The sequence below is a fragment of the Callospermophilus lateralis genome, chromosome 11 (assembly GCF_048772815.1).
Source record: "Callospermophilus lateralis isolate mCalLat2 chromosome 11, mCalLat2.hap1, whole genome shotgun sequence".
NCBI classification, from domain to species: domain Eukaryota; kingdom Metazoa; phylum Chordata; class Mammalia; order Rodentia; family Sciuridae; genus Callospermophilus; species Callospermophilus lateralis.
The window spans coordinates 44,171,057-44,197,651 of NC_135315.1; the positions used below are offsets into that span (position 1 = coordinate 44,171,057).

The 26,595-nt window shown below is 39.6% G+C and overlaps 1 protein-coding gene across 6 annotated transcripts; it reads right to left on the reverse strand.

Annotated features, from left to right (window-relative positions):
* Positions 1-133: 133 nt before the first annotated feature.
* Positions 134-26,532, reverse strand: Tlcd3a (TLC domain containing 3A). Of its 6 annotated transcripts, XR_013092687.1 has the most exons (6): positions 8,706-9,057; positions 8,170-8,253; positions 4,014-4,209; positions 2,722-2,817; positions 1,485-2,225; positions 134-331 (listed from the first exon to the last, which is right to left on the reverse strand). XR_013092687.1 is itself a non-coding variant. In XM_076870425.1 (5 exons), exons 3-5 carry the CDS (start codon positions 4,164-4,166, stop codon positions 1,956-1,958), a joined length of 519 nt encoding a protein of 172 aa, XP_076726540.1. In that variant the 5' UTR covers positions 4,167-4,209; positions 8,170-8,253; positions 26,241-26,532; the 3' UTR covers positions 588-1,955. The 6 variants fall into 6 exon arrangements, 5 of the variants coding, with proteins under 5 accessions (XP_076726540.1, XP_076726539.1, XP_076726541.1 ...); XM_076870425.1 differs by lacking the exons at positions 134-331; positions 8,706-9,057 and adding an exon at positions 26,241-26,532 and having other exon boundaries at positions 588-2,225; XM_076870424.1 differs by lacking the exon at positions 134-331 and having other exon boundaries at positions 588-2,225.
* Between the last annotated feature and the right edge of the window lie 63 nt (positions 26,533-26,595).

Below are 26,595 nucleotides of genomic sequence, written 5' to 3' on the forward strand. Positions count from 1 at the left end.
AAGGCCAGGTCTGGTGACAACAGAGATGAGCTTAGAGGTTGGGTATAATTACTTTCTGCCTAAAGTAGTGGTGTCCTGGTTTTGACGGAAGAAATCAGGGAACAGTGTGTGCAGAAGCATAAAACTTCGAATGTAAGATTTATAAGTTATTATTGAAGAATGATAATAACTGGTTGGGGAGATGAGAGAGAAAAGTAGATGTACCTCACCTCCTGCATATCCAAACCCTCATTCAAAAGGGGGCACTTAATCAGGTTATTTCCCCCACCTAGAGTAAACTTTGCTTTGTGACCAAAGATCAGGCTTCCACTCCGAACACATTGAGATTCACCTATGTAGAGAAGAAAAGACCTAAAGTTACATGTCACCACTGGGATTGACTCAGGCACCTTCAGTGTATTCTTAGGACCAAAAACCAACATGTTAAAAATATGAGCAAAGCCCTCCTGGAGGCTAAAAGCATCAGCACACATTGCTAGTGATGTGAGCATGAATCGCAGGAACAATAGCACACAGCAATCAAGTGAGGTCACAGAACAGTTCTTACAGGAAATCAGTATTGCTATATTTCACAAAGGACAATAAGGTGGGAAATTAGTGCAATTTAATCACCATATGGATGACATATTTTGACAGTAAAAATAGTAAAAAACAAAAACCCATAGCATTTTACATTTTAAATGGCACCTATTCAAGACTGAAACAGTCAAAATTGGAGACATATTCAGTCCTTTAAAGTTCATGGACAATGAATTAAAAGGCACTTTTTAAAATTCTAGATTTTTACTACCACTTGAAAAAAGTCATGGTAGCAGAGTGAAACCCATCTCAGTTGATAAGGAATGATTAGTGTTGGCACCAGAGAATCCTATTTGCAAATGGGGGTGAAGGGATCGATCTACAGGTCGTGCTTTGGCCAGGCTGGCTGCCCTCTTACTCGCTAGCCTCTGGAGCTAAATGGCAGTATACTCAAAATGCAAAGAGGTTCTGGCTTCTTAGGAGGCTCTGGGAAAAGTACTCTATGGTCTAGGATGAGACATTCCTTGGTTTGGAGTATAGAAGTCCATTTCCACTTTATAGGAAAAGGACTGTCAGATGGAATTACCTAGTAAATAGCTACTGGGATGATCATTTCACTTTGCCCCTCTAGTTTTTATGAAAGCATCCTATACATACAGATATAGGGAAAGTTGGGCATGAGGGGTCATGCTAAAAGGGGAACAGTACTTGTGACTTCTTGCAACAAGCTCATAAGTATGAGCCTGTTTTTTTTTTTTACCAAGTCAGCCTGTAAACGACCTGCTGACTTCTACTGCCTCCAGACCCACTTAAGTGCTTCACATTCCCAGCCCTGCGTCCTACCCACTGCCAAGTGAAACTTGTGGTTGGAAGTCAGTAAACAAAAGAATTCCATGTTGACACAGATGAGAGATGAGGCAAAGGACAGTAATGGGCTACGTAGTAAACAATAAAAAACTACATACCCACAATGATTTTCCCAGGCCAACACTGCAAGAATACAATACTTCAAGAACCAAGTCATCCTTGCTTCTGCCGGCCCAGTACTGTGGATATTGCCCTGAGTGGTTGGAAAGGTGGGTGCCCAAGGCACTGATTAACCTGGTCCATCAATCTTCACATTCCATGCGTTGACTTCCCAGAACTCTTGAGATAAGAACCAAGGAAGAATCCTCAGGCTTGTAATTAAAGCCACCTTGCTGCCAATGAAGGTCTGACAAGATCCAATAGTTGTTACCAAGAAAAAAGTGCTTTTGCAAAAGGGCAGGTTAGAAGGAGGAGGTAATAGGAATATTTTTTAGAAAATCTCAAATCCATCTGCTTATCAATCCCCAAATGCCAGAGGCCACCCAGGGCACAGTTTAGTCCATGGAATACTGCATCGAGGAGGCAGCTAGTGTGATGAGGTGCCCTCATTTCCTGACTCGTGGGAGCAATTAACTATCCTTTTTGGCTTGGGCACCATCAAAGAGCCGGACTGCCTTCTTGCACAGCAGAGAGAACCAGTAGAGCTGGGGAGCGATGAGGAAGGCATTGGCCACGTTGCAGTAAAAAGGGATATTGAATGGCACCTCGAGCAGGCTTAGTCCCTGGTGTTCACCATAGGACCAGTACATGAACGGAAAAAGAAGGATCCGACAGCAGAAGAAGGTGGCCAACGTCAAGATTCCATTCACCTTGTACAGAAGAGTGTGCTGCTGCTTTAGCTGAAAAAGAAAGAGAAGCAGAATGAAGGGCAACCAAGAGGCAAGGTCTCAGGGAGCCACTAGCCCAAGTCTCCCAGTGGTAAATGAACCATTCAAGACCCAGACTGTTAAATTCCTTAACACCCACACATGCATCTAGTTTTTTAACACAGAAAAGATTATTGAGCACTATTGTATTAATACACACATAGAGCCTCATAGTTTTCTTAATAGTGATATTAAATTTGGCCTAAGCCACCCAGCTAATGGGGTCATGGGAACAGTGGATTAGAACAATCTGACCAAGGAAAACATATAGTGAACTGTCCCAAACTTTGGTCAAATCTACAATTTCATCTCTATAAGCCTGAATGACCAACTGACCTTTAAGTTTGTTAAAGGACATCCTATCCCACTATACTTAGCTTTAACAGATTTCTTCAAACCCAACAATCTCCAAAGGAAAAGCAAAGTCTGTTCACTCCTGAACTATTTTTGTCATTTCACTCATACATGCCTGAATCAGAATTCTGCCCAGTGACACAAAGGGAGTGCTCAGTTCTGCTGTGAAGATACAGCCAACAAAGAAGTCCCCAAGGTTTCCCCGGAGCCTCTGTGGATGAAAGGAAAAAAGGAAATAAGAAGTGGAGGTTAAGAAACCACTGGAAGGAAAATTCTAAGTAGGGCTATTTTTTCAATGAGAGACCATGAAGGGAAAAGAAATGCTAAATAGTCAAGTGTAGATCCAGTTAATATTCTGCTGCTTCCATAGCAATAGCACTTTGATGGCCCAATCCCTGGGATCCAGAGGCAAATTCAGATAGGATGCAATCTTTCTCTGAATGTCAATGACACCTGGAAGGAACTCTGTAGCCTACTTTTGTGTATCTAACTTAGTTGTGCCAAGGGTACTGAGCCTGTTCATCTCAACAAAGTATGTGCTACATGGTGGGGTCTCAAAGCAATTAAGAGAAGACTCCTTAAAGAATGTAATGCTCTCAGGTGTGATGGTGCACACCTGTAATCCCAGTGACTCAGGAGGCTGAGGCAGGAAGATCACAAGTTCAAGGCCAGACCCAGCAACTCATTGAGGCCCTACGCAACTTAGTGAGACCTTGTCTCAAAAAAATAAAATGGCCTGAGATGTGGCTCAGTGGTTAAGCACCTCTGAGTTCAATCCCTGGTACCAAAAAAAGAAAAAAAAAAAAAAACTTAATATATTTATCTTTCTTTTTCAGAATATTCTAACAGTAGAATATCTGCTGTCATTCAGTACCACCTGAGTGACATAAGTAAATTCAGAGCCCTTGTTTCTTCATTTATGGTATACAGCTAATAGTTTCTAATATGTAGCAAGCTGTAAACTCTTAAATAAGTGTGTGCCACCTGGTAGGCACTTTTGGAATAAAATTTTGAATTTCTTGATGCATTCCCATTTCTGTTCCTTTTTGAATAGATTTTTAATAGAAAGATGGATCTGGATAGCCATTATGAGGCCATTTGCTTTGATAGTCTGTTTCTGTGACATGAGAACACTGCACACAGTATGCTCTGGTACTATTATTAGTTTTATATTTGAATTTTAAATCATTTTTACACTGTATTTAACTAAAAACAGAACCTTTAACAAATGCCAAGGAATCCAGAAAGCTGGAAGACTCCTAAAAGACCTGTTGGTAAGGAAGATCACAAACACTTCAGATTTAACAGGGCAATCCTCTCTTTTTTCAAAATACCCAGTAATGGTTAAGATACCCAGTTCAACAGGAGAAAATGAGCAACCACGGCTGCTGTCCTCTAAGGCCATACCTGTGCGACTGGCACAAGGACAAACAAAATGACTGCATGGTGTGTGATCATGAGGCGGTTTTGACTCAGGAAGTTTCGAATAGTGGTGGAATGTCCAAGGTCCCTGGTTCGGTACCACTCACAGAGGTACATGGCATAGGAGTCATAGACCATGTATGGAATCAAAAACCAGACATATTCTCGGGCAAGCCAGTGCCTGTAAGAAAGCATATGGATGGTCTGTGAAACAATTATGGATGTCAATTACGAAGGCTCAGAGCCAATCTCTTCCCAAACATGTTCCCTTCAGCTTTGTACTTAATCAGGTTATTACTCTAAACACTACAATGAAGATGTTGAAACTGATAAATGAGAGTGGACAACTTTCTCTAAATTACAGGGCAAATTCATGAGTGTCAAAAGCAAAAAGTAGGAATTCTTTCAGCCTCGTGTGTTCAAGTAACTGCTGTCATCATTTGCTTGATTTAGTTACTCATCTATAATGGATTTCTGGCATTTTGTGATAAAAGATGACTTTAATATACAAAAATTCACAAATGATTCAATAGCCCCACCAAGAACCCTGTTTAGAAGGTATTCGAAATCACAAATCCAATCTTTCCAGTTTAACTCCTCAGTTGCTCAACAGTTGGGAGTTTTCCAACTTAAAGCCTATGAGTTTCTCTGTCATCTGCATGCAACCCCAGTCTAGGGAGTTTCTGGGAAGCAATCCTGGCCATTTTCTTTACAATTCTATAGCTAATCCCAGTTTCACTGGCTAAGAAAGCATGCTTGGAAATGAGTTTGGAGCCCAAAGACCACATTACAGCAGAAATAAAAGGAGAGGGGCTGGGATAAGTCAGTGTTCTCATTTGTTTGTCTAATAGGATTGAGTCAATATTTGTGAAATCAAAATGGTAATTTTTATTACTTCTAGAGTATATTAGAAGGAAAAAAATCTCAGCAGTTAATATAATGTTGTTCCCAAACAATAAACCTTCTACAGAATTTTTCTGTTTTAAAAAAATTGAAATTGAATTCATATACTATGCTGGGAAGGATTAGATTCATTCTGCAAATTTTTACTGAACACCCATGTGTTAGGTAGAAGAAAACGAATTTCAAACTACCTGACCATCAGAATCACCTGTAGTGCTTATTAAGGGACCTACTTCCCCAGAGTTTCTAAATTATATGCCTAGGGCTTCAAATCTGTATTTTTAATCTAGTCTCAGGTGAGTTCCTAAGGAGTCAGTCCACTGAATTGCAACCCTGGGAATATAGAGTGTCACATGCACTTCAAATGTTCCTGAATGACTCCACACCACAGCATAATCAATAAACTATAAGTAGATGCAAATTAGTACTAATGAAAAATAAAGTTCATTTGCAGGTGAATTAATTAGCCAGGTTCCATTTGGGCAAAAGGCAAAATACTCATTCTGCCTATTTATGGTCTCAGTTGCTTTCTTGAAGCAATTAGAAGTAAAATGATGACAAGAACTACTAAAAGGTTGACTGAAATTTAACTGGCCTTTCCCCTTGAAGTTTTAATGTTTTCCCCTTGGAGTTTTAATGTTTTGCACCCAGTACCAATTCAAGAAGATCTAAAATTGTGACTCTCCAATAGAATTCCATGAAGATTTATTAGCAAGATAGCTAGACTATAATCTTAAATACAACTGGCCTGGGACTTTGTAAAATGAAGACAATAATCCTCGTCTTAACTTTCCTGACAGTCACTGTGAGGATTAAAAAATGAAAACTAGGGAAGTCCTTTTATTTTTTGCATACTGAGGATCAAATCCAGGGCCGCGCCAGTGTGGTGGTGTACACTATAATCCCAGTGGCTTGGGAAGTTGAGGCAGGAGGATTGCACGTTCAAGGCCAGCCTCAGCAACTAAGTGAGGCCTTAACCAACTCAGTGAGACCCTGCCCCCAAAAATAAAAAGGGCTGGGGATGTGGCTCAGTGGCTAAGTGCCCTTGGGTTCAATCTCTAGAACCAAAATAAACAAACAAACAAAAAAAAAAACCAGGGCCTCACACTTGCTAGGCTAGCACTCTACTACTAAGCTACACTGCCAGCCCTAAAAGTATTTTTAAGTATAAAAGGTACTATTCAAATATAAGAGCTTCAATGAGGAAAACCGCCTAAAGCTGTGGCAGCCCATGTAGGGATCTAGAGCCGTATAAGAAATCTGATGAAATTCTTGGCCTCATACCATACTCTGTACACAATTTTGAGAAATGGATAGATTCTCCCTCCCATCTATAGACATTCTGTATGAAGTATAAATTGGGAAAGCATGTAATAGAAAAATATTTGGGTGTGTGGTCTAAGACTCCTCAAAGGTCTTTTTAAAAGATGATTTAAGCCAGATATGGTAATGCACACCTGTTTATCCTAGCAACTCAGGAGGCTGAGGCAAGCAAGAGGATCCCAAGCTCAAGGTCAGCCTTAGCAACTTAGCAAGACCCTGTCTCAAATAAGATAAGGAGAGCTGGAGGTGTGGTTCAGTGGTAGAGGGTCTCTGGGTTTAATGTCCAGTACCACAAAAGGAGGGGGAAAAAGAGAGAGAGAGATCTAGGTGCCCTTAGCACAAATTGTGCACCCATGCAGAGATAGAGGGAATAGAAATGTGTCACTCTACTTTGCAAACAATCTAAGGCATAAAGATACATAAAATATAGAATCTAAAATCCAAACTCATTTTTGCTACTGAATATGCCTAAGCCCCTAAATTACCCAGATTCTGACGGGGGTGGGGGGGAACCACCATGGTGTTTCAGAACTATAAGTTAATCATGTGTGAGTAGCTTTTCTTGAAACACATAGTGTTTGCTTGCTGCACTGCTCCTCATGTTAACTAGTTAACTCAAACTAGAGGCTACCTTTATGTTAGTTTAATCTTTGCAGAGGAGGCAGGTTTCAAGCTGATTTGATAAACTGCAGGCAGGAAGGAACTTGCTGCATGATCAGAAAATGCTAATTTAAAATAAAAACTGAACCAAGCCCAACAAATGCTGTTAGCCTTTGGCATATGCAGTGAAGGTCACTTGGCCCCATCATCTCTTAGCATCTATAATTCAGTACCAATAACTGGTTTTGATTAAAAAGAGGCATAAGAAGAAAAGCATGAAAATCTTCACAGCAGGAGCAAACACAATTAAGATTGCAGGTCATGGTAACAGAGATGCCTTACTCACCCCTTGCATTTCCTGTCTTAACAGGTGAGAAGCAGGAATTGGCATAGTCAGAGAAGAATCAGGAAAGGCTGTCAAACTTTCCCTGCATATCTGACTATCACTCTTCAATTTAACTGGCTGTGTCTGTGTGCATGTGCATGTGTGGGCTCTGGGGATTTAACCTAGGGCCTCCCGCATGCTAGGCAAGCACCTTACCACCAAGCCACATCCACATTCCCAGCCCTTTCAACTTAACTGGGAGAAAGTGACAATGATTCTAAAACACAGGTGGAAAACAATGGCCTTTTAAAAAGTGCCATCATTGCCCAGATGTAAATAATACTGAACAAAATAGACCATTCTGGCCTTAATTTATTATTTTTCCTCACTGAAGCTGCACATAGACTCACATTCCTGAACTGCCTCTAGATTGAGCTCTAATAGACATACAAGTCAGTATTCTGAAGACACCAGAAACCTCTTCATCACCTTTAGCAAATCCAAAGGAAAGTCAAGAGCAGCATCTGCAGGGAAAGGGGGAGAGGTGGATTTTTTTTCCCTGTCAATAGGAGGGACCTTATTAACTGCACTTGCACTTATCTCTGCTAATGCATACTCCAGAGTAAGAACCCACTGAAATCATATAAAAGCACCAAAAGTCATACTCCTACTTCTAAATAATTTTCACACTTATAAAGAACTTGAATCATACTGTTCTCCAATGCCACCTCCAATCAGACTCAGACTCTGCTGCTCTCTAGCATTTCTTAGTTTAAACTTCAGTTTCTTTTCTCCTAAACCAGGGATGCTTAAAGAACAAGGATAGGGGGAAGGCACTAATTATGGTGCCTGAGATTTCCCACCAGTCATCCACCTAACAGCATGTTTTGATAAACAACTGGTGCCTGTGAGCCACTACAATTTGAAAACTGCAAAAAAAGTTCCCCAACCCTGTTATGTGTACTTCTTTCATCGGAGAATAGATGTTACCTGTCTCTGATCACGTCGCTACAGGAGCGTATGATGATGATCCCTGACCCCGTGGCCAGCACAGCCTGCACTGAAGAAACCAACCTAAAGTGGGACAGAGAACAAAAATGAAAGAAAGCGCGCTCCATCCAGTACTGTGGATAGCATAAAGCCTAACTCTTCAACTTTCTCCTGGGCGGAGGAAAATGGTAAGGCGGCCGCTGGGCCCTGCGACCCCCAAAGCACTGGCAGATGTGAGCAGCAGGCTCCAAAAGATGCACACACATTCCCTCCTGACTCGCGTGGGCAGTCCTCCGCCCTTGTCCCCTCTCTCTTCACGCAAAGGATCTTCGGGAAACTCTGGCAAGCGCCACACGGAGGGGCAGGAGCAGGGAAGTGAGGGAGGGAGCCCCCTCGCTTCCTGTCGCCCCCCTTTTCCGCCCTCAGCCTAGCGCAGGGGCGGTCGCCGCCGGGCCCGGGAGCCTTGCAGCCGCGCGCGGCCGGGTGGGGAGGGCAGCACCCAAGCCCTGGGCTGGCAGCCCGGACGCACCGCGTACCTGGCGCTGATCGTCACGTAGTCGGTGTCGGTCCATTCCAGCCGCGAGCGGCGCAGCGCCCAGGTGCAGAGCGCGAAAAGCCCAGGGAAGAAGAGGGAGCCCCAGGCTAGCGTCAGCAGCATGGGTGCTTCGGGTCCTGCCACCTCGCTCGGCACGGTTTGGCGTGGCTCAGGTTGGCTCCGCGCGGCTCGACGACTGGCGCGGCCCGCCCGTCCCTATTTCTAACCTCCACCCTCCGCCCCCGCCTTGGCCCGCCGCGACTCCGGCAGCCGCCGGCCGCTGGCCCCCAGCCCGCAGCGCGGCTCTCCGCGTGACCAGCGCGGCGGCCGCGATAGGCGCGGGCCCGCGGGCGGGGCGGGGTCTCGCCGCCGCCGCCCCTGGGCCGGGAGGGTTCCCCGGGTTCCCCCGGCCGGCCGGCGGTGGGCGGCGGCGGCGAGCAGCTGTCCCCACCCGAGCCGCTGTGCGCGTGGCCGAACGGGTTCCAAGTACGCGGACCTGCGCTCTGGACAAGCAACGCGCGAGTGTCCGTGTCCGCCAGGCTGAGCAGTGGCGGGAAGCGCCGAGGCTGTAGGGCTTCTGTTCCGTCACTGCGGACGCCTCCCCCTCCCCCGCGGACCTCCTCTCTTCCCCAGACCCAGGCAAAAGCGGGTGGGTGGGTGGGTGAGGGCAGAAAAAGCTAGGCAAGAACGAGCGCCCGGGCCAGACCCCCTACCATCAAGGCGGGGCGAGCCCTCGGCAGGCGCACTGCCGGATGCCAACAGTGAGGTGGGCAACTCTCTTGGGGCAAGAAAGGAGTGGGCGGTTGGGATCGTGGTCTGTCGCCCGCCTTGCCTTATCTATCAGGCAATCTTGCTTTCGAATGGGAATCTTAAAGATGGGAGTCCTCTGCACGGCAAAGGTGTCTTTTCCCACATCCCCCAACTGCTGCAGTTTTTCCAGAGTGGAGACCTCTCTCATTAAATCCTGCCCCAGAATTCCGCAATTCCTTTCTCTGTTTTGGGTTTAGGTTCAGATACTGTCCAGTCTTAGTAACTTTTGTTGTTGACAACGTGTTCTCGGGCCAGATGCCCTAAACTTGAATGGATTAGAATCAATCTTATTTTCATTTACCACCAATCACATGGTCCAGTACAATAATTTAAGTATTCCTGGCTTCTCTCCTCTAGGGAGAGAAGTTTTAACTTTGGTCTGCATCTTCCTCACATAACAAAAAGCGCTGGGGGGGGGGGGGAGGTGATACAATTAATTCATTCCTACTACAAATGAAAAGTACTATGGGTCTCTTCAAATCGCCAGCAAGCAAAAGCTCACCGAAAGTCCCATTCAAGGGTTTTGCAACAGCTGGGCTCAGCCTCTCTCTGCGCCACTGTTTCCTCAGTTATGAAATGAGAAGGAGGCTGGATTACAAGCTCTTCAAGGCTCTTCCAGCTTTAAATTCTTACGATTCTGTGACCTCTATAAAGTGGCAGACGGTTTCTACTAGATGCCAATAAATTACTTTTAACATGTCAGTTACTAGTACAGAAATATATAGCATGAACACAGCTTTTGTTTAAATTTGTAGTTAATTATTAATCTGGGAATGTTTCATAGGTTTAAAAGATAATTTTCCTTTATTAGTAGTACTATTGTTATTAATTAGGCTGAGATCTTTTGGGGCAAAGACAACTTTTAACTTTTCCAACATGTTGTTACAATGAGGAATTTAGCTGACAATACGGTAGGGGAAAATCCAAAGAAAACCTGAAATTTAATCCACTTGGGGCAATATCTGTAACTCCCACATTCACATATAATTTTCATGGTGAAATTTGAAAGACACTTTTATTTGGTACCAAGATGTTTGACAAATGAGTCTTCCTGGATTTTCAAATTTACACGTGGACAAAGAATAGCTATCTGAACTTTCCATTCCCTCTAGAAAAACAAATCTCCTGCATTCCACTTTCTATTCCCTACCCATATATCCTGGTCACCTCCAGCCCCAGTTTTTCAGAGTGACAAGTGTTTACAAGTCCTCCCTGCATTCTCTCAGAGGGATCAGCAACATGCACCAAATATGCTAACATTTTCAAGTGGTAGGAACCATTCTATCCTCTAGACAAGAAGCTATTTGTACACTTTTTAAGGGGACTTTATGAAGTAAAAACAAAGGAGATGCTTCACCTATAGAAATAGCAAGTAAAATCAGTTTCCAACATTATGCCCAATGAAATCACCAGAATGTTTAGGTTTAATCACCATAAAGCCGACAAGTGCAAACATGAACCTTGGATTTTCAAGTAATCACACCCCTGTGGGAAAATGATAAAGCCAAATCAAATGCACCAAGCCCTAAGTTAAAAAAAAAAAAAAAAAAGAGTTATAAGGTTTTTCTTTTCTTTTTTGGTGCTACAGATCCAATCCAGGACTTTGTACATACTAAGCACATCCTCTACTACTGAACTACATCCCTATCCTTCTTCAAAAGTCTTGAATCAGCTGGGTGTGGTGGTGGCACACCTGTAATCCCAGTGACTCCAGAGGTTGAGGTAGGAGGATCACAAGTTTAAGGCTAGCCTTAGCAATTTAACAAGGCTTTCAGCAACAGTGAGACTCTGTCTCAAGATAAAAAATAAAAGGCTAGGGAAGTAGCTCAGTGGTAAAAACTGGGCTCAATCCCCAGTTTAAAAAAAAATAAATAAAAACAGTCTAGGCTCAAATATTTCCTTCTCCAGATTTCTATGTCTCTTCTAAGCAAATGTATAAATTCATATTCTTATCTGTCTTTGCATTTGAGTAGCAAACATGCTGCTTATTATTTCTATGTATGTTTCCCCACCAGACTTAGCTTTTTGAAACAGTTTGTCTTTGCATTTTGTACCCTAAAGTTAGGTCTGGCACATTTCAAGGGGTCAATGAATGATACTTTTTAAACCTAATGTTTACTGAGAATTTTTATTGCTATATGGAAGGCACTATTTCAAACATTTTGCTTGCATTAGTTCATTAATTCCTCTTAACAATATGTGGCAGGGTGGAGGTATATGTAGAGAGGACAATATAAGACGGGGGTAGGAGGGATATAAGACCCAGTCCTCAATAATTATAAACTTGCCCAAGATCACATTGCTGGTGGCAGAGTTGGAATCTGAACTCAATACTTTCTGCCTTCAAGGTCATGTGTTTAATGACTGACTACACTGCTTTCAAATTTGATAAGCAAAGAGAAGGTAATCATTTTTTTAATATTTATTTTTTAGTTTTAGATGGACACAATATCTTTATTTTATTATTATTTTTTTATGTGGTGCTGAGAATCGAACCCAGTGCCTCACGCATGCTAGGCAAGCGCGCTACACTTGAGACACATCCCCAGCCCCAAGAAAGTAATCATTTTTTACAATATAGTTTTGGATTAATAACCACTATTCCTAATTGCTTGCTCACAAACATAAATGTAGGGTGGCATTTATGGGCTCTGATGCTGCTATTATTAACACCATTTTATATTTATATGAGACTTTTATAATTTTTCTAGGCACTTTCATTTATATTATCTCCCTCCATTGGTTCTCAAAGTAAGCCAGTGAAGTAGACTGAACATATTATTAGTTTCCTTTTACAGATGAAGAAACCAAGGTGTAGAATGGTGAACTGACTTGCCACTCTGTGAAGGGACTAGGTTCCAGAAACACAATAGGGCTCCTGATTCCTGTTCTAGGGTGATTTTTTTAAATATTTTTTTTAATTGTAGGTGGACCCAATACCTTTATTTTATTTTTATCTGGTGCTGAGGATTGAACCCAGTACCTTCCACATGTGAGGCGAGCACTCTACCACTGAGCTACAACCCAAGCCCTCTAGGGTGATTTTTAAACTATTTTATGCCATAGTATTGGGATTTAAGGAGTTTGTATCATTTTGCTACTTGAGTGGGTTTCAAGAGTGAAGTCTGGGTGACTAGATGCCAAGTTACGACTCATTTACCAACTTTGGAATCTTAATCTTTAAATAGGGAATGTACAAAGCTCCCAGTTTGGGAGGGCTCTGGAGGGATTCTTCTGCCATTTGAGGTACACAATTGTAATTTTTGATCGCTTTTTTCCTTTAGAGTAGGCCATATTCTAGATACCATTATTTAGGATAATAGGGAGAGGATACCGGGACTCTCCCCATGTCTGCTACCTGCTTTCTCCAGTCTTACATTGAAAATATCATACTTACATGTGAAATATTTGGGAAATCTCAAGCAAATATCATAAGATATGTGGGCTATTATTCTGATCAAAGATATTTTTTCCCTATCCAGAAAAATGATTCTACAAGAAAAACAGTTGAGATTCACACAGGAAACACCTTCATATTGAGCTTCAGAAGTAAAAGAGAAACTGGTGGCACATGCCTATAATCTCAGCCAATCGAGGCTGAGGCAGGAGGAGCACAAGTTTAAACTCAGCCTTGGCAAATTAGCAAGGCCCTGTCTCAAAAAAAATAAAATAAAATAAAAAAATAAAAACGGCTGGGGATGTATCCCAGTGACAGAGTGCCCCCTACGTGCCCAGTACTGCCAAAAAAGAGAGAGGAAAAAAAGAGTTTGGAGGTCTCCATCATTCATCCACTTTAAAAATCCTAATAGAGAAAACCAAAACCTATTCTAAAATAAAAGTTATTTTGTTTGGGACCACACTTCAGAGAGTGCAAAGGAAGGAGGATAAAAGAGAAATGAAGTGATAGGAAGAGACACAGAGAGAAAGTTATAGCACAGGAAGAAGATACATCAAAAGACACCAAGACAGGGGCTGAGATTGTGGCTCAGTGGTAGTACACTTGCCTAGCATATATGAGGCATTGGGTTTGATTCTCAGCACCACATATAAACAAATAAATGAATAAATGTCCATCAATAACTAATAAAAAATTTAAAAAAAAAAGAGAGACCAAGACAACTTTGGAGTCTGAGATAGGAGGATCATAAGTTGGAGAACAGCCTCAGCAAGTTAGCTCTGATTCAAAAAATAAAAAGGGCTGGGGATGTAGCTCAGTGGTAGGGTCCTTGCCTAGCATGCATGAGGCCCTGGTTAAAAATCCTGAAGGGGAAAAAACAACAACAACAACAACAAGATAGACACAATTACAGGAAATAAAAGGGGCAAGATACACCCTAAGTCACAGGAAAATGAACACAGATACAAATCCAGAGACTAGTATTCACAATAATAGCGGAAGAAGAGGAAATGGATAGAAGACATAGAGAAAGACAAAATGAGGCATACAAAGAGAAAGAAAGCAACAGATTTTTAAGGAACATTGTTCCAACAAAAACCACATGGCATTTAAAGACACATGGCACAAATAGGGAGGTGACTTGCTCCTAGGACTGACATGTGACCAGGAAGAAGTTACACACTCTCCTCTTAATTTCTTCTTCATTTTGTACCCAATAAATGCCTGATCGTTATAGCCTTGCACTGATATGGATTTTTGTGTTTCCCCAGATGGAAGGGACTTTCTGGGAGGCAGACAGCAGTGAGGTTGAGATCTGAGAACCTGAGTTCCAGTCCTGCCTCTGCTATCCGTAAATTGCCTGACATCGAGCAAACAATTAAACTTTCCATGTAAAAGAGAGTTCCTCCACCTGCCTCACAGGGCTGGGAGAGTTAGGTGAGTAATGTTCTTAAAATTACATGTTAAACTATGTGCTGGGTATAGACAAGGGATTATTTTCTTTATCCTGAGTCCCAATAGCCCAACCTCCTGCTATTAAACTTCTCCCTAAGCATCTATTGGATTGAAGATCCTCTTAGCTGGCCTTAGCCACCTCCAGACTGCAGCTTCCTCAGTTTTACTCTGGATTATTTGCAAAGCAAATTGTGGGTCTAAGAGGCACAGTCACACCCCAGGCACATGGTTTCTGCAAACAGTGACCACAGCTGCACACCACAGGGAAGTCTTTGCTCTTGTACACAATGATAATGATCCCTGTCAATAAAACCCATAATTTACACAAAGAACCGATTATATAGCGCTTGCCTTTGTGTATTGCTTTTTATTTTTCAAAGTATTTTCACATATCCATTTCTTTTGTGATAAATGCAGAAATTGGCTTTTTTTAGAGTCACACCCACCTAAAAGTAGGCATTTCTAAACTCAGGTTTAAACAAGATTCAAGGACATTGAACCATTGTGGAAATTACCTTTGAAATAAGCTACAGAAACCAGTAAATCCCTGTGAACAAACTCAGCTGCTTTCATAAGTTTTCAGACCAATAATTTTCAATGTCTTCATGTCTCATTGGTAATTCCATAAAAGGTTTATTTTGCTAATTCAAGGCAGGTGACCTTTTTTTTTAGTTTTTTTTTTTAAATTATAAAAGGAGTATATTAAAAAGTAATACATGCCCACATAATCACAAATATTGCCATCACTGAGAGTTGTTATTGTTCAGCTTTTGGTAGAATTCTTCCTAGTCCTCCTTATGTGCATTTGTAATATATTTGATTGAGATGACACTTGAATTTTGAGTATCAATATTTTATTTATAAGCATTTTCAATGTTATTTAAAATAAAATTTCACAAACTTCATCTTCTTTCTTTCTTTTCTTTATTTCTACACCACCACCACCACCCTGCCCTCAGCAGGGATTAAACCCAGGGACATTCTATCACTGAGTTACATCCCAGTCCTTTTTATTTTTTGAGACAGAGGCTCATCAAGTTGTCCAGGCTGGCCTTGAGTTTGTGATGATCCTCCTGCCTCACACTCCAAAGTGAGTAGGATTATAAATATGTACCCTCATGCCTGGCACACACTTCATTTTTAGAAAGCTAGAAGTAATTTGACATTTGAATTATTATAGTTTACCTTTCAAAGAAGGGAGAGCACGTTTCCACATTTGTTCACAGATCATATAAATGAAACCCTTTTTTAAAATATTTTATTTTTTAGTTGTAGTTGGAAACAATACCTTTATTTTATTTTTATGTGGTGCTGAGGATCGAATGCAGAGCCTCACACGTGCTAGGCGAGCGCTCTGCCACTGAGCCACTATCCCAGTCCATGAAACCTTCTTTTTTGGTTACTTTAATCTTAAAAATATTCAGCACCTAATGTTAGCACTCAGTTTCAGTATTGAGAATGAGTATCATAATTTCTATAGAAACCCAAGCTCCTATTTAAGTATCTATTTTTTTCTTTATATAGGCTAAAATTCCTTTTCTCCCAAGCAGAGAAAATTCCCATGTGCCAGGTAATACAACAGAGCTTCCTGGCAGAGGTCTGAGAAGGATTTTATATAATATTAGAGCAAGACAACGGACAGAGAGCACTTGCTAGCTAAGATGTTGTTGCCACCTTCCTTCTTTTATGTGTTATAAGTCCGTTGTTTGATTATGCAGTATCATCTGTAACTTTACTGGTTTGCATTTTATGTTTTCTTTTATTTGGACTATAAGGGCCATGCTCACTCAATCTGCTGCTGTTTAATCCTCTACTATTGGGGTCATGGCCAATATAACAGTACACTCATAAATTCTCAAGAGAGAAAAATATTGTTTCCAAAGAAACAATTAGAAGATAAAAAGCTCCCTCTTTTCAAACAATACACTAATTTATCAAGAAAAAAATTTTAAAATCAATGGAAATATAGGAGATTAAAATAATTTAAGTGGCTGGATATAAGATCAATATATAATATACAAAAAACTTTTTATAAGCAATAAACATCAATTAGAAATAAAATGGAAAAAGAGGTCCATTTACTATATATTTTTTAATATTTATTTTTTAGTTGTACAAAATACCTTTATTTTATTTATTTTCATGTGGTGCGGAGGATCGAACCCAGGGCCTTGCACATGCTAGACAAGCGCTCTACAGCTGAGCCACAACGCGAGCCTACAATATATTTTTTTTTAATTATAAAATGCCTAGTTTTAGACTGAACAAAACTATGCAATATCTATAAGAAGCTACAAAACTTTACTAAAATGCATAAAAGCCTAAGTCAAATGGAGAATGTGGCCCTGCAGGGAAGAGTCAATATTGTAAACATGTTGATTTCCTCCAAATCAATCTATCAACTCAATGCAATCTCAATTAAAAAAAAAAACCCAGCATGTTTTTAATGGACTCAATAAGCACTTTCAAAGGCTTATGTAAATTAGAGAAAATGTGCAAGAATGGTCAAGAATATTTGAATACAGAACACTGGGGGATTTACTCTATATCAAAATATCTAATAACTTTTTATAATATTGTAAAAGAAACAAATAGATCAATGAACCCAGAGTCCTGAGCCAGACATACTAAATTTATCCATAGCAAGACCCCATGTGAGAAAAGGAAGGGCTGCCTAAGAAAAACCACAGAAACCATTATTCTTTCATCCAGAAAAAAATAAAATTAGAAGTTGAATAGTGTCTCCTTATAATTCATCTCCACTCAGAACTTCAGAATGTGAATTTTTTGGTAATTAAGGTAAGAATTGATATGAGACCATATTGGATTAGGGTGGCACCTAAATTCATGGAGAGTGTCCTTATAAGAGATAGAAAAAGACATACAAAGACACAGAGACGGTGGCAATGTGACAATAGAGTAAGAGATTGCAATGGTAAGTCTGTAAACCAAATGATGCCAAGGATTGCTGCCAGCCTCTAGACACTGAGAGAGAGAGGCATAAGAAGGTTTTACTAGAAACTAACCCTCCAGCCTGTTGAGTTCAGAATTCTGACCTCCAGACTGTGAGAAAATTCCACAAGCTACCCAACCTGTAATAATTTGTTATGGCAGCCTTAAGAAACTAATACAATGCTTTATCACATTTCAAATATAAAAGAAGTTCCAAATTATCAAAGGTTAAATACTGTAAATGTATTTGAAGACAACCTTGAAAAATGTTTTTATAATTCATAGGCTAGATAACTTCCCAAACAAGGAATCAATCCTAGATGTCTTTTAGAATTTGTATACATTAAAAATAAAATTTAAAATATGTGGAAGAAAAATAAAATTAAAAAGCCAAACTGTATATCAAAAGGCACTATTAGGTTAAAAGACAAGTAAGTAACTGAAGAAAATATTTGCAGTATGTAGCACATTAAGGGTTAATATCTATACTAGTCAGAGATTATACAAATTATTAATGAATACAAATGACTCAGAAAAATTATTCAAATTATAAAAAGTGGAAACACTGAAGAAATACAAAAAGGCCAATAAAAACTTTATAATAGGAGCTGGGGTTGTGACTCAGTGGTAGAGCGCTCACCTAGCTTGCGTGAGGCACTGGGTATAATCCTCAGCATCACATAAAAATAAAATAAAGATATTGTGTCCACCTCTAACTAAAAAATCAATATTAAAAAACTTTATAATATACAAATAACTGATAATATCCAGTTTACCTAAGGAAAGAAAGACATACACACTTTTTTTTACAGTGCTAGTAGAAGATAAATATGTGTTTAAAGAATATTATATTATTATAACTCTAACCTAGAGCTGAAAAAAGAACATAGCATTGTTTGTAATAGAAAAAAAATCAGAAACAGCCTAAATACCTAGCAATGAAGTAATTAAATATGTTGCAGCATGTTCAAAAGGATAATTAGGGCTTAGGATGTAGCTCAGTGGTAGAGCACCTGCCTAGCATACATAAAGCCCTGAGTTCAATCCCCAGCACCACACACACAAAAATAAAAATAAAAACTAGTCCAAGATACAAAGAAGAATCTCCAGGATATTTTAAGGGAAAAGAACAAATCACTAAATAATAAGTACAGTTTAATATAATTTATTTATCAACGATATATATCTAGATTTCAAACTACATATACATAAACTATATAATTGATTTACAAATATTCATATACACAAATTTCAAACTATAAATATGATTGGTACATATACTGTTATCTAATCATGCAAAGAAAGAGTTAGTGGGGAAAATACAAAACTGCCAAGCTGCTGTGGAGAAAGGCAGTGTGTATGTGTAATTGTTTTCTTTTTAAAGAAAGAGTGAGAGAGAGTGAGAAAGAGGGAGAGAGAGAGAATTTCAATATTTATTATTATTTTTTTTTTTTAGTATTTGGCAGACACAACATCTTTGTCTGTATGTGGTGCTGAGGATCAAACCCGGGCCGCACGCATGCCAGGCGAGCGCGCTACCGCTTGAGCCACATCCCCAGCCCGTGTGATTGGTTTTGAGTGTGTATTTGGGGTTAGGAGAATAAAGAATGACTTTCGTGTTTTCCTCCACATACTTCCAGATTGTGTGAGCTTTTCAAATAAAAATGATGTATTATAAGTAGAAAGAAAAAAAAAACATAACAAGCACATAGAAAGTAATGACACTAATTGTTAAGTGTGTGGACCATTGTTCAGTACTATATGCATGTGGATATTTTGAAGGTTTTTTTTTTTTTTTTTTTGGTACTGGGAATTGAATCTTGGGCTTTGTGTATGCTAGGCAACTGCTCAACCACTGAACTGCGTTAGAAATTTGATAATGAAGCAAGAACAGTCTTGAAAAATACATGAAAGGTAATATTTTAAAAAACACAACATGCACATAACATTCTTTTGGTGTCATCATTTTTTAAAGTGTCAAGGCATCACATGAGTCCTTGGGAAGTAATGCCTTTGATTTTTCCAAGTGATACTGTAATAGGATCTAACTCTGGGATGTTAAGAGTTGTAAGAACAGAGGCTGGGGTTGTGGCTCAGTGGTAGCGGGCTTGCCTAGCATGTGTGACACACTGGGTTCGATTCTCAGCACCACATACAAATAAATAAAATAAAGATCCATCAACAACTAAAAAATATTTTTAAAAAAGAGTTGTAAGAACAAAAGCAGACACTGGAACACAAGAGACATTAATGTCAGTCTCCTCACTCTACTGGCCTGCCGATGGCGAAGACTAAGGAAAAACATAAGGAAACATTTAGCCATGCACAAAGTACTATGCAAATCCACTGTGTTTTATTAGCCCCTAAAAGCATTCACTATCATGTACTGAGTGGATTACTGTTTGTCCATTAAATGCTAAATTCTAAAGATAACACATAGAGATAGGGCACAGGGGACGGAGGGGAAAGGAGGGAGGATAGGGGTAGGAAAGATGGTAGAATGAGATGGACATCATTACCCTAAGTACATGTATGAAGAACCGAATGGTGTGACTCTACTTTGTGTACAACCAGAGACATGAAAAATTGTGCTGTATATGTGTAATATGAATTGAAATGCATTCTGCTATAATATATGATAAATTAGAATAAATAAATAAAATTTAAAAATATGCTTAGGTAAGGCCAATGAGGGCAAAGAAAGAGAGAAACCAAGAATAAGCAGAGTAAAGATTTTCACAGGGGGCTGGGGCTGGGGCCCGGGCTCAGTGGTAGCACACTTGCCTGACACATGTGAGGCACTGGATTCGATTCTCCGCACCACATATAAATAAATAAAGGTCTATCAACAACTAAAAAGATATTTTTTTTTAAAAAAAAAAGATTTTTCACAGGCAGTTTAAAATATGTAACTGACCCTAAAGAGGAAAGTCCAAATTTGGGGATATTATAGATTTGGAAACGAATGATGGTTGTGAGAGTGGTTTCTTAATGAGTTTCATTAGGGGATGAATTGGAGTGGAGGAAGCTCAGAATCTAAAACAATAATATATTTTAAAAATAATTTTTAACTGATTTTTGGAGGCAGATCTAAAAAAGTTAGGTAAGCAAAATACTCTTGGCTAGAAAGTTATTACATGTTAGTGAGATAAAGATCATTCTTATCAGAATACTGGGTGAGAAGGGTTGTTCACAAGATTTTTATGTTTAGCAGAAGGCATGGGTTAAAAAAAAAAGTTCAGAAAGATTCAATAAAATAATCCCCTCCATGAAAAGTATATGCAAAGTGTTATTCAAATGTGTGTGTGTGTGTGTGTGTGTGTGTGTGTGTGTGTGTGTGTGTTTGGTACTGGGGATGAACACAGGGGCACTTCACCACTGAGGTACATCCCTAGGCCTTTTTAATTTTTTTTTTTTTTTTTTTTTTTTGAGACAGAATCTTGCTAAATTGCCGAGGCTGGCTTCAAACTTTACAAAGATTGCAGAATCACATCGGTTACACATCCACATTTTTACATAATCTGGCTTCAAACTTATTGTCCTTCTGCCTTGGTCTCCCACATCACTGGGATTACAGGAGTGTGTCACCATGCCCAGCTAAATATGCATTTTTATGAGGAAAGGATCTATATAGAGTTCTTCAGCTCCTCCAAGAAGTCTAGACTTAAAAAAAGATTAAGAGCTATGACTTAGACCAGGAGAAGTGTGGCAGCAAGATCCAGCTCAGAGCACTCATTGAAACTCAGCAGGCAGAAATAGAACCAAGAAACAGGAAAGGAGTGCCAGAAGTGGCCATAGTATTGTAAGATACTTAAGGGTTTTAGATACAAGGAATTAATGGTAACTGTATTATAATTATTGCTGTTAATATCAGTTTTACAAAACAAGTATTTTTATATTTGTTGACACATATAAGATTTACACAAACAGTATGCCATTTGATCCTACGTAATTATCACTTGATCGATTGGAGAGATTACTGAATATGAAGCCAATGTAGCCAATGGGAAGGGTTTAATATAAAACTATCTAGGAGCTAGCATAGATGCATGACTGCCAGCCTCAAATGTGACCGTGGGAACAGGGGAGCTGCCGAAGCTAGTTGAGATTATGATCTGCTTAGCAAGAATGGGCATGCACAGAGAACCAGAGTACCAATCAAAACAAAACTGGTGCCTAGGATACAGAAAACATTCAGATCCATCTCAAAGTCAATCAAAACAAATGCCAGTGCTCAGGAAATTCAGGAATAAAGAACAACAAAAGTCATCATGAAGAGTCATTTACTAAAAACAGTCCATACACTGGGGCTGGGGATGTGGCTCAAGCAGTAACACGCTCGCATGGCATGCGCAGGGCGCTGGGTTCGATCCTCAGCACCACATACAAATAAAAATAAAGATGTTGTGTCCACTGAAAACTGAAAAAAAATATTAAAAAATTCTCTCTCTCTCTCTCTCTCTCTCCTCAAAAAAAAAAAAAAAAAAAAAAAAAAAAACAGTCCATACAGAAGCACAAAAAAAAAAAAAAAAAAAAAAAAAAACCACTGTGAGCAAGATTTTGTGTGGAATTTACACTACAGTATATTTTTCCACTATAAGACAGTTTGGGAGTTTTTGTCACCTATACTAACAATAGGATCTAAACGTGATTGTGTTTGAGAGCCTTAGGGGGCATTTTGGAAATTTGTGTATTTTTGGTAATACCAGTGTTGGGAGAAGGTGCTATCTACTGGCATTTAGTGGGTATAGACCAGGTAATTCTGACAGATTGGAATATGTACGTATGTATTTTACAGTGTTGGCTATCAAACACAGGGCCTTACGCAGCTGAATGCAGCTACTTCAAAAATAGTAAAACAGGTCACAAATATAACAGGATATTTGAGACTCCTTATAATAGTTAGAAACACTAAATTGACAGAGGCACATGAAATTTAGAAATCTCAGTGAATTTCATTAACAAAGACTGTTTTTAAATTACTTTATATTTCCATCCTGTATCCTTAAAGCAATTCTTTCTTTTTAATTTTAATTTTATTTTTTTTAACCACGAGAAATGAGACTTCCTCATTTGGGAATCTCTGTTATTGTCCCATGTCACTCTGATGTTTCCTCAGAGATGTACCATACAACTCCCTCAGAGCCTGCTGGATTCCTCCTTTTCCAATTTATCCTCTGCCATTGCCTATTAAAAGGTGTGGTCTCCAGGATTGATTTTGCTTTGTTTTAAAGTATTAGAGATGGAATTTATGCCTTATGTGGTGAGATTTCAAGGTAGAAAATGTTTTCTATAATCCTTTGTCATCAAAGTATGACATTCCACAGCACAACAGGAAATTCCTTTTTTTGGAGGGGGGGCAGGTACTAGGGACTGAACTAAGTGGTGCTTTACCACTGAGCTACATCCCCAGTCCTTTTTAATTTTAATTTTGAAATGGTCTTATTAAGTTGCTGAGGGTCTCGCTAAATTGCTGAGTTTGGCCTCAAATTTGCCTCCTGCCTCGGCCTCCCAAGTAATTGGGATTACAGGCAGCACCACACATTCAGCTAGAAAATTCTTTTTAAAAAAATTTTTTTTTTTGGTTGTAGATGGACACAATATCTTTATTTTTATTTGTTTATTTTTATGTGGTAGTGAGGATTGAACCGAGGGCCTTACATGTGCAAGGCAAGTACTCTACCACTGAGCTACAACCCCAGCCCCAGCTAGAAAATTCTTAAAAAACAAAACCTGGCTCATTTATGAGAAGATCACATGTTCCTGATTTTCATACCTGAATTTCTCATATCCATAAACTTCCAAATTTTATTTACCTTAAAAGTATATAACAACCAGTGCATGCCTGCAATTCCAGCAACTCAGGAGCCCGAAGGAGGATTGCAAGTTCGAGGCCAGCCTCAGCAACTCAGCAAAGCTAAGCAATTTAGTGGAGACTATGTCTCAAAATAAAAAATAAAAAGGGCTGGAGATGTAGCTTATTGGTAAAGCCCCTGGGTTCAATCCCCACTACCCTCCCCCTCAAAGTATTTAACATGTTTTTCCAGGTTTTCTCATGTTAAAGGTATTTCCCTCTTTGGCTTATCATATTCAATCTTGTCTGTATTACTTCTCCTAATGTGATTTTTTAAAAACCTAGTGTTCACCTCCACCTCTATTCTTTTAACTATCTACATTTTTGTATTGTGTATATCTCTTAAATTTGAATTTATATTCTCATTATTAGTGTTTCTGCAAATGGAAGGAATATAACGGAATTGGGAGCTTTGGGGAGTTTGGGGTCATAGTGGGAATGCAACTGACAGCTGACAAGGGATACATAAAAGGACAGTCAGTGGAAATCAAACCATTAATTTGTACTGGACACAGTCACCTGGTTTTAGATTCTCCAGCACAATTCAGGCAGCTCAGAAGTGGAGATACAAAAATGGAGGAACCCTGGCTAATGACAGGCATGGCAAACAGCCACAACACTCCTCCACTTATAATCCTTCAAAAGCTTTCCATTCTTTAACCTGACTTTCCGCTATCTGGCACTACCTATTTCTCTGGCTTCCTTGTGTACCACCCTTCCCTTGGTTTCAAAGCCCTGTCATACTATTTGTCATCTCTTAGCCTTTTTCCTCACCCTTTGCTTCAGCTTAAAAATTCTTTCCTCAAAGAAGCCTTCTCTGACTTTCAAGTCCAACACTCCTCAATAGTCACTCACCGTATACTTTACTTGTCTTTCATTGGACCTCTCACTATTACATATTTATTTGTATGAATACCCTTTCCTGACATGAAAATAGCTTGTTGAGGCAGCACTTGGTCTATTTTATTCATTGCTGAATTCCAAGCACCCAGTCTAGTGCCTGTCACTAAGAGGAACAGGTATTCAATAAGTTTATTGAATGAATGAAAGAAAGAAGGACTTAGCTATAGGACTTTGGGGCAAGTTTTTGTTTGTTGGGTTGTATGTTTTAAGCAGATCTCCATTTCCTCATCTGTTAAATCAAGATAATCATAACTACTAATCTCAGAATTGTTGTGGGGACTAAAAAAGACAATCCAGGTAATATACTTAGCATGGTGCTTGGTACATGGTAAGGGATAGGAAATGTTAGTTGTTAGGTAATAATTAAAAATAAGCTCTAGGAACAACTGAAACTCTTAAACATTGCTGGCAGGAATGTGAAAATAATACAGCCAATTTGGAAATTAGTTTACTACTTTCTTATAGAGTGGACATACCATGCAATCTAGCAATCCCACTTTTAGGTACATACCCAAGTGAAATGAAAGCATACGTTTACACAAAAAATCTCCACATAAATGTTTATAGTAGCTTTATTCATAATTGCACTAAACTGGAAACAACCCAAATATTTTTAAACAGAGAGTGAATAAATAAATTGTGGTATATCCATACAATGAAATACCACTCATCAAAAAAGAAGAAATAAACTACGGATACATGCAAAACCATGGATGAATTCCAAATGTATTATGCTATGCAAAAGAAGCCAGACTTAAAATGTGACATATTTTATGATTCTGTTTGTATGGAATTTATATGAAAAGCCATTTATCTGGAAAAGCCATTTCTCTAGGGACAAAAATAAGCTAATTTATTAACCAAGAATGAGGAAATTAAGGGGGAATGATGGAAATGTCCTAGGTCTGGATTGTAGTTGTGGTTAAATGACTATATGCATTTACTAAAACTTCTGGAATTGCAGCATAAACGGATGAATTTTACTGTATGTAAATTATATCTTAATTTTATGGAAAAATATCCAGGACAAGTAGATAAAATTGCCTTTTCCTTTTGGAAAACAGTAATTATAGTTTCTGATTACAAAAATACTAGAAGCTGGGCATGGTTGCGTATACCTATAATCCCAGCGACTCAGGAGGCTGAGGCAGGAGGATCACAAGTTCAAAGCCAGCTTTAGAAATTTTGTGAGACACTGACTCAAAATAAAAAATAAAAAGAGCTGGGGCTCAGTGGTTAAGTATCCCTGGGTTCAATCCCTGGTACCAATAAGCAAATAAATAAGTACTATAGTTTCATTTGGAAAAAATGCAAAAAAATAATATATCCTTGTTATTATAGCCACAAAATACACACACACATACACACACACACACACACATACACACACACATACACTGGTTCCATACAGTTTTTGCTTTCAGAAATACCTATTTTGCTTAGTTTGAAAAACACTGTGCATATTTCCCCATGTCATTGATTATGAAAACCATGATTTTATGTTTTATTGCATAGTTAATTTATATCTAAGCATTCCTTTGTTGTTAAGAATTATATTGCTTATATAATTATTTGTCATATTGAAAATAAGAGGGGATAAGGAATTATATTGTTTTCATTTTTTTTTTTTTTTACTATAAGCAATTTTCAATTAAAAAAAAAAAAAATCTCAGTGGGACCAGGGACTATTCCACAATGTTCAACTGGTAAAAACAACCTTTACTTTGGCTGCAATTCCTCACTGTTTAAGTGTATGCAGAAAAAGTGGTTCCAAGGAGTGATCTGGCTTCTTTATCCTTTCTGGGGCACAGGGGCTAGACACCCTAATATTTCCTGTATTGCTAGTTTAATTTCATAGCTCTTTTAATATTTAATGTTCACCCCATTTAGTGCAAGATAAGCAGGGCAAATGGAAATTTGTTCAAGATCACACAGCTTATCAGGAGTGTAGACAGGGATTCAGATATCTGAGATATTCCGTGTCCTGGAAAGTAAACTTTTCTCAGGTCTTGGGACTGCCTAGGTTTACCCCGACCCCCAATCCCATAAGGCAGCTTCACAATTTTCAGAAAACTGTCTAGTGGCCCTGCACACGGGGAACTTATCTCTACTAAGTGAACACGCTATTCCATCCTATCAATGTCTTTGGCAACATCGCCACTTACCAGCTGGGGTCATTTCATCCCCGATGGCAGGTGTCCCTACTGCCATGACCAAGGGGGCTCAGGGAGCGAAAGGACTTCGCGGCCCGCTGGGGTTGCTGTCCGGAGGTCACAACGCAGCTGCCACTCACGGAGGCGTCCGCCTCGGAGGCAAGGCTGTCCCCCACACCGGGGCCCTCAGAGCGAAGACGCGCCTTGGGCAAGACGACGAGTGCCCCCATCTTAAGGACCCGCTGAGGGCAAGCCCGGACTGCGTGGCTAACGGGCTGTCCGGGCTGACTCCGCAGAGGTGACAGGCACGCCTCCAGAGGTCAGTCCTCCGCTATCCCAGAGTGCCTTGGATCCCGGAAGTGCCCGG

What these genes read in the sequence shown, in the direction of transcription:
- Tlcd3a (XM_076870424.1), bottom strand. Translation starts at nt 8,827, where the DNA reads ATGCTGCTGACGCTAGCCTGGGGCTCCCTCTTCTTCCCTGGGCTTTTC. An exon ending in AGCGACGTGATCAGAGACAG is followed by an intron (nt 4,210 to 8,169) that starts GTAACATCTATT and finishes GCTTTCTTACAG; the next exon opens with GCACTGGCTTGCCCGAGAAT. An exon ending in TGGGCAGAATTCTGATTCAG is followed by an intron (nt 2,226 to 2,721) that starts GCATGTATGAGT and finishes TTTCTTTTTCAG; the next exon opens with CTAAAGCAGCAGCACACTCT.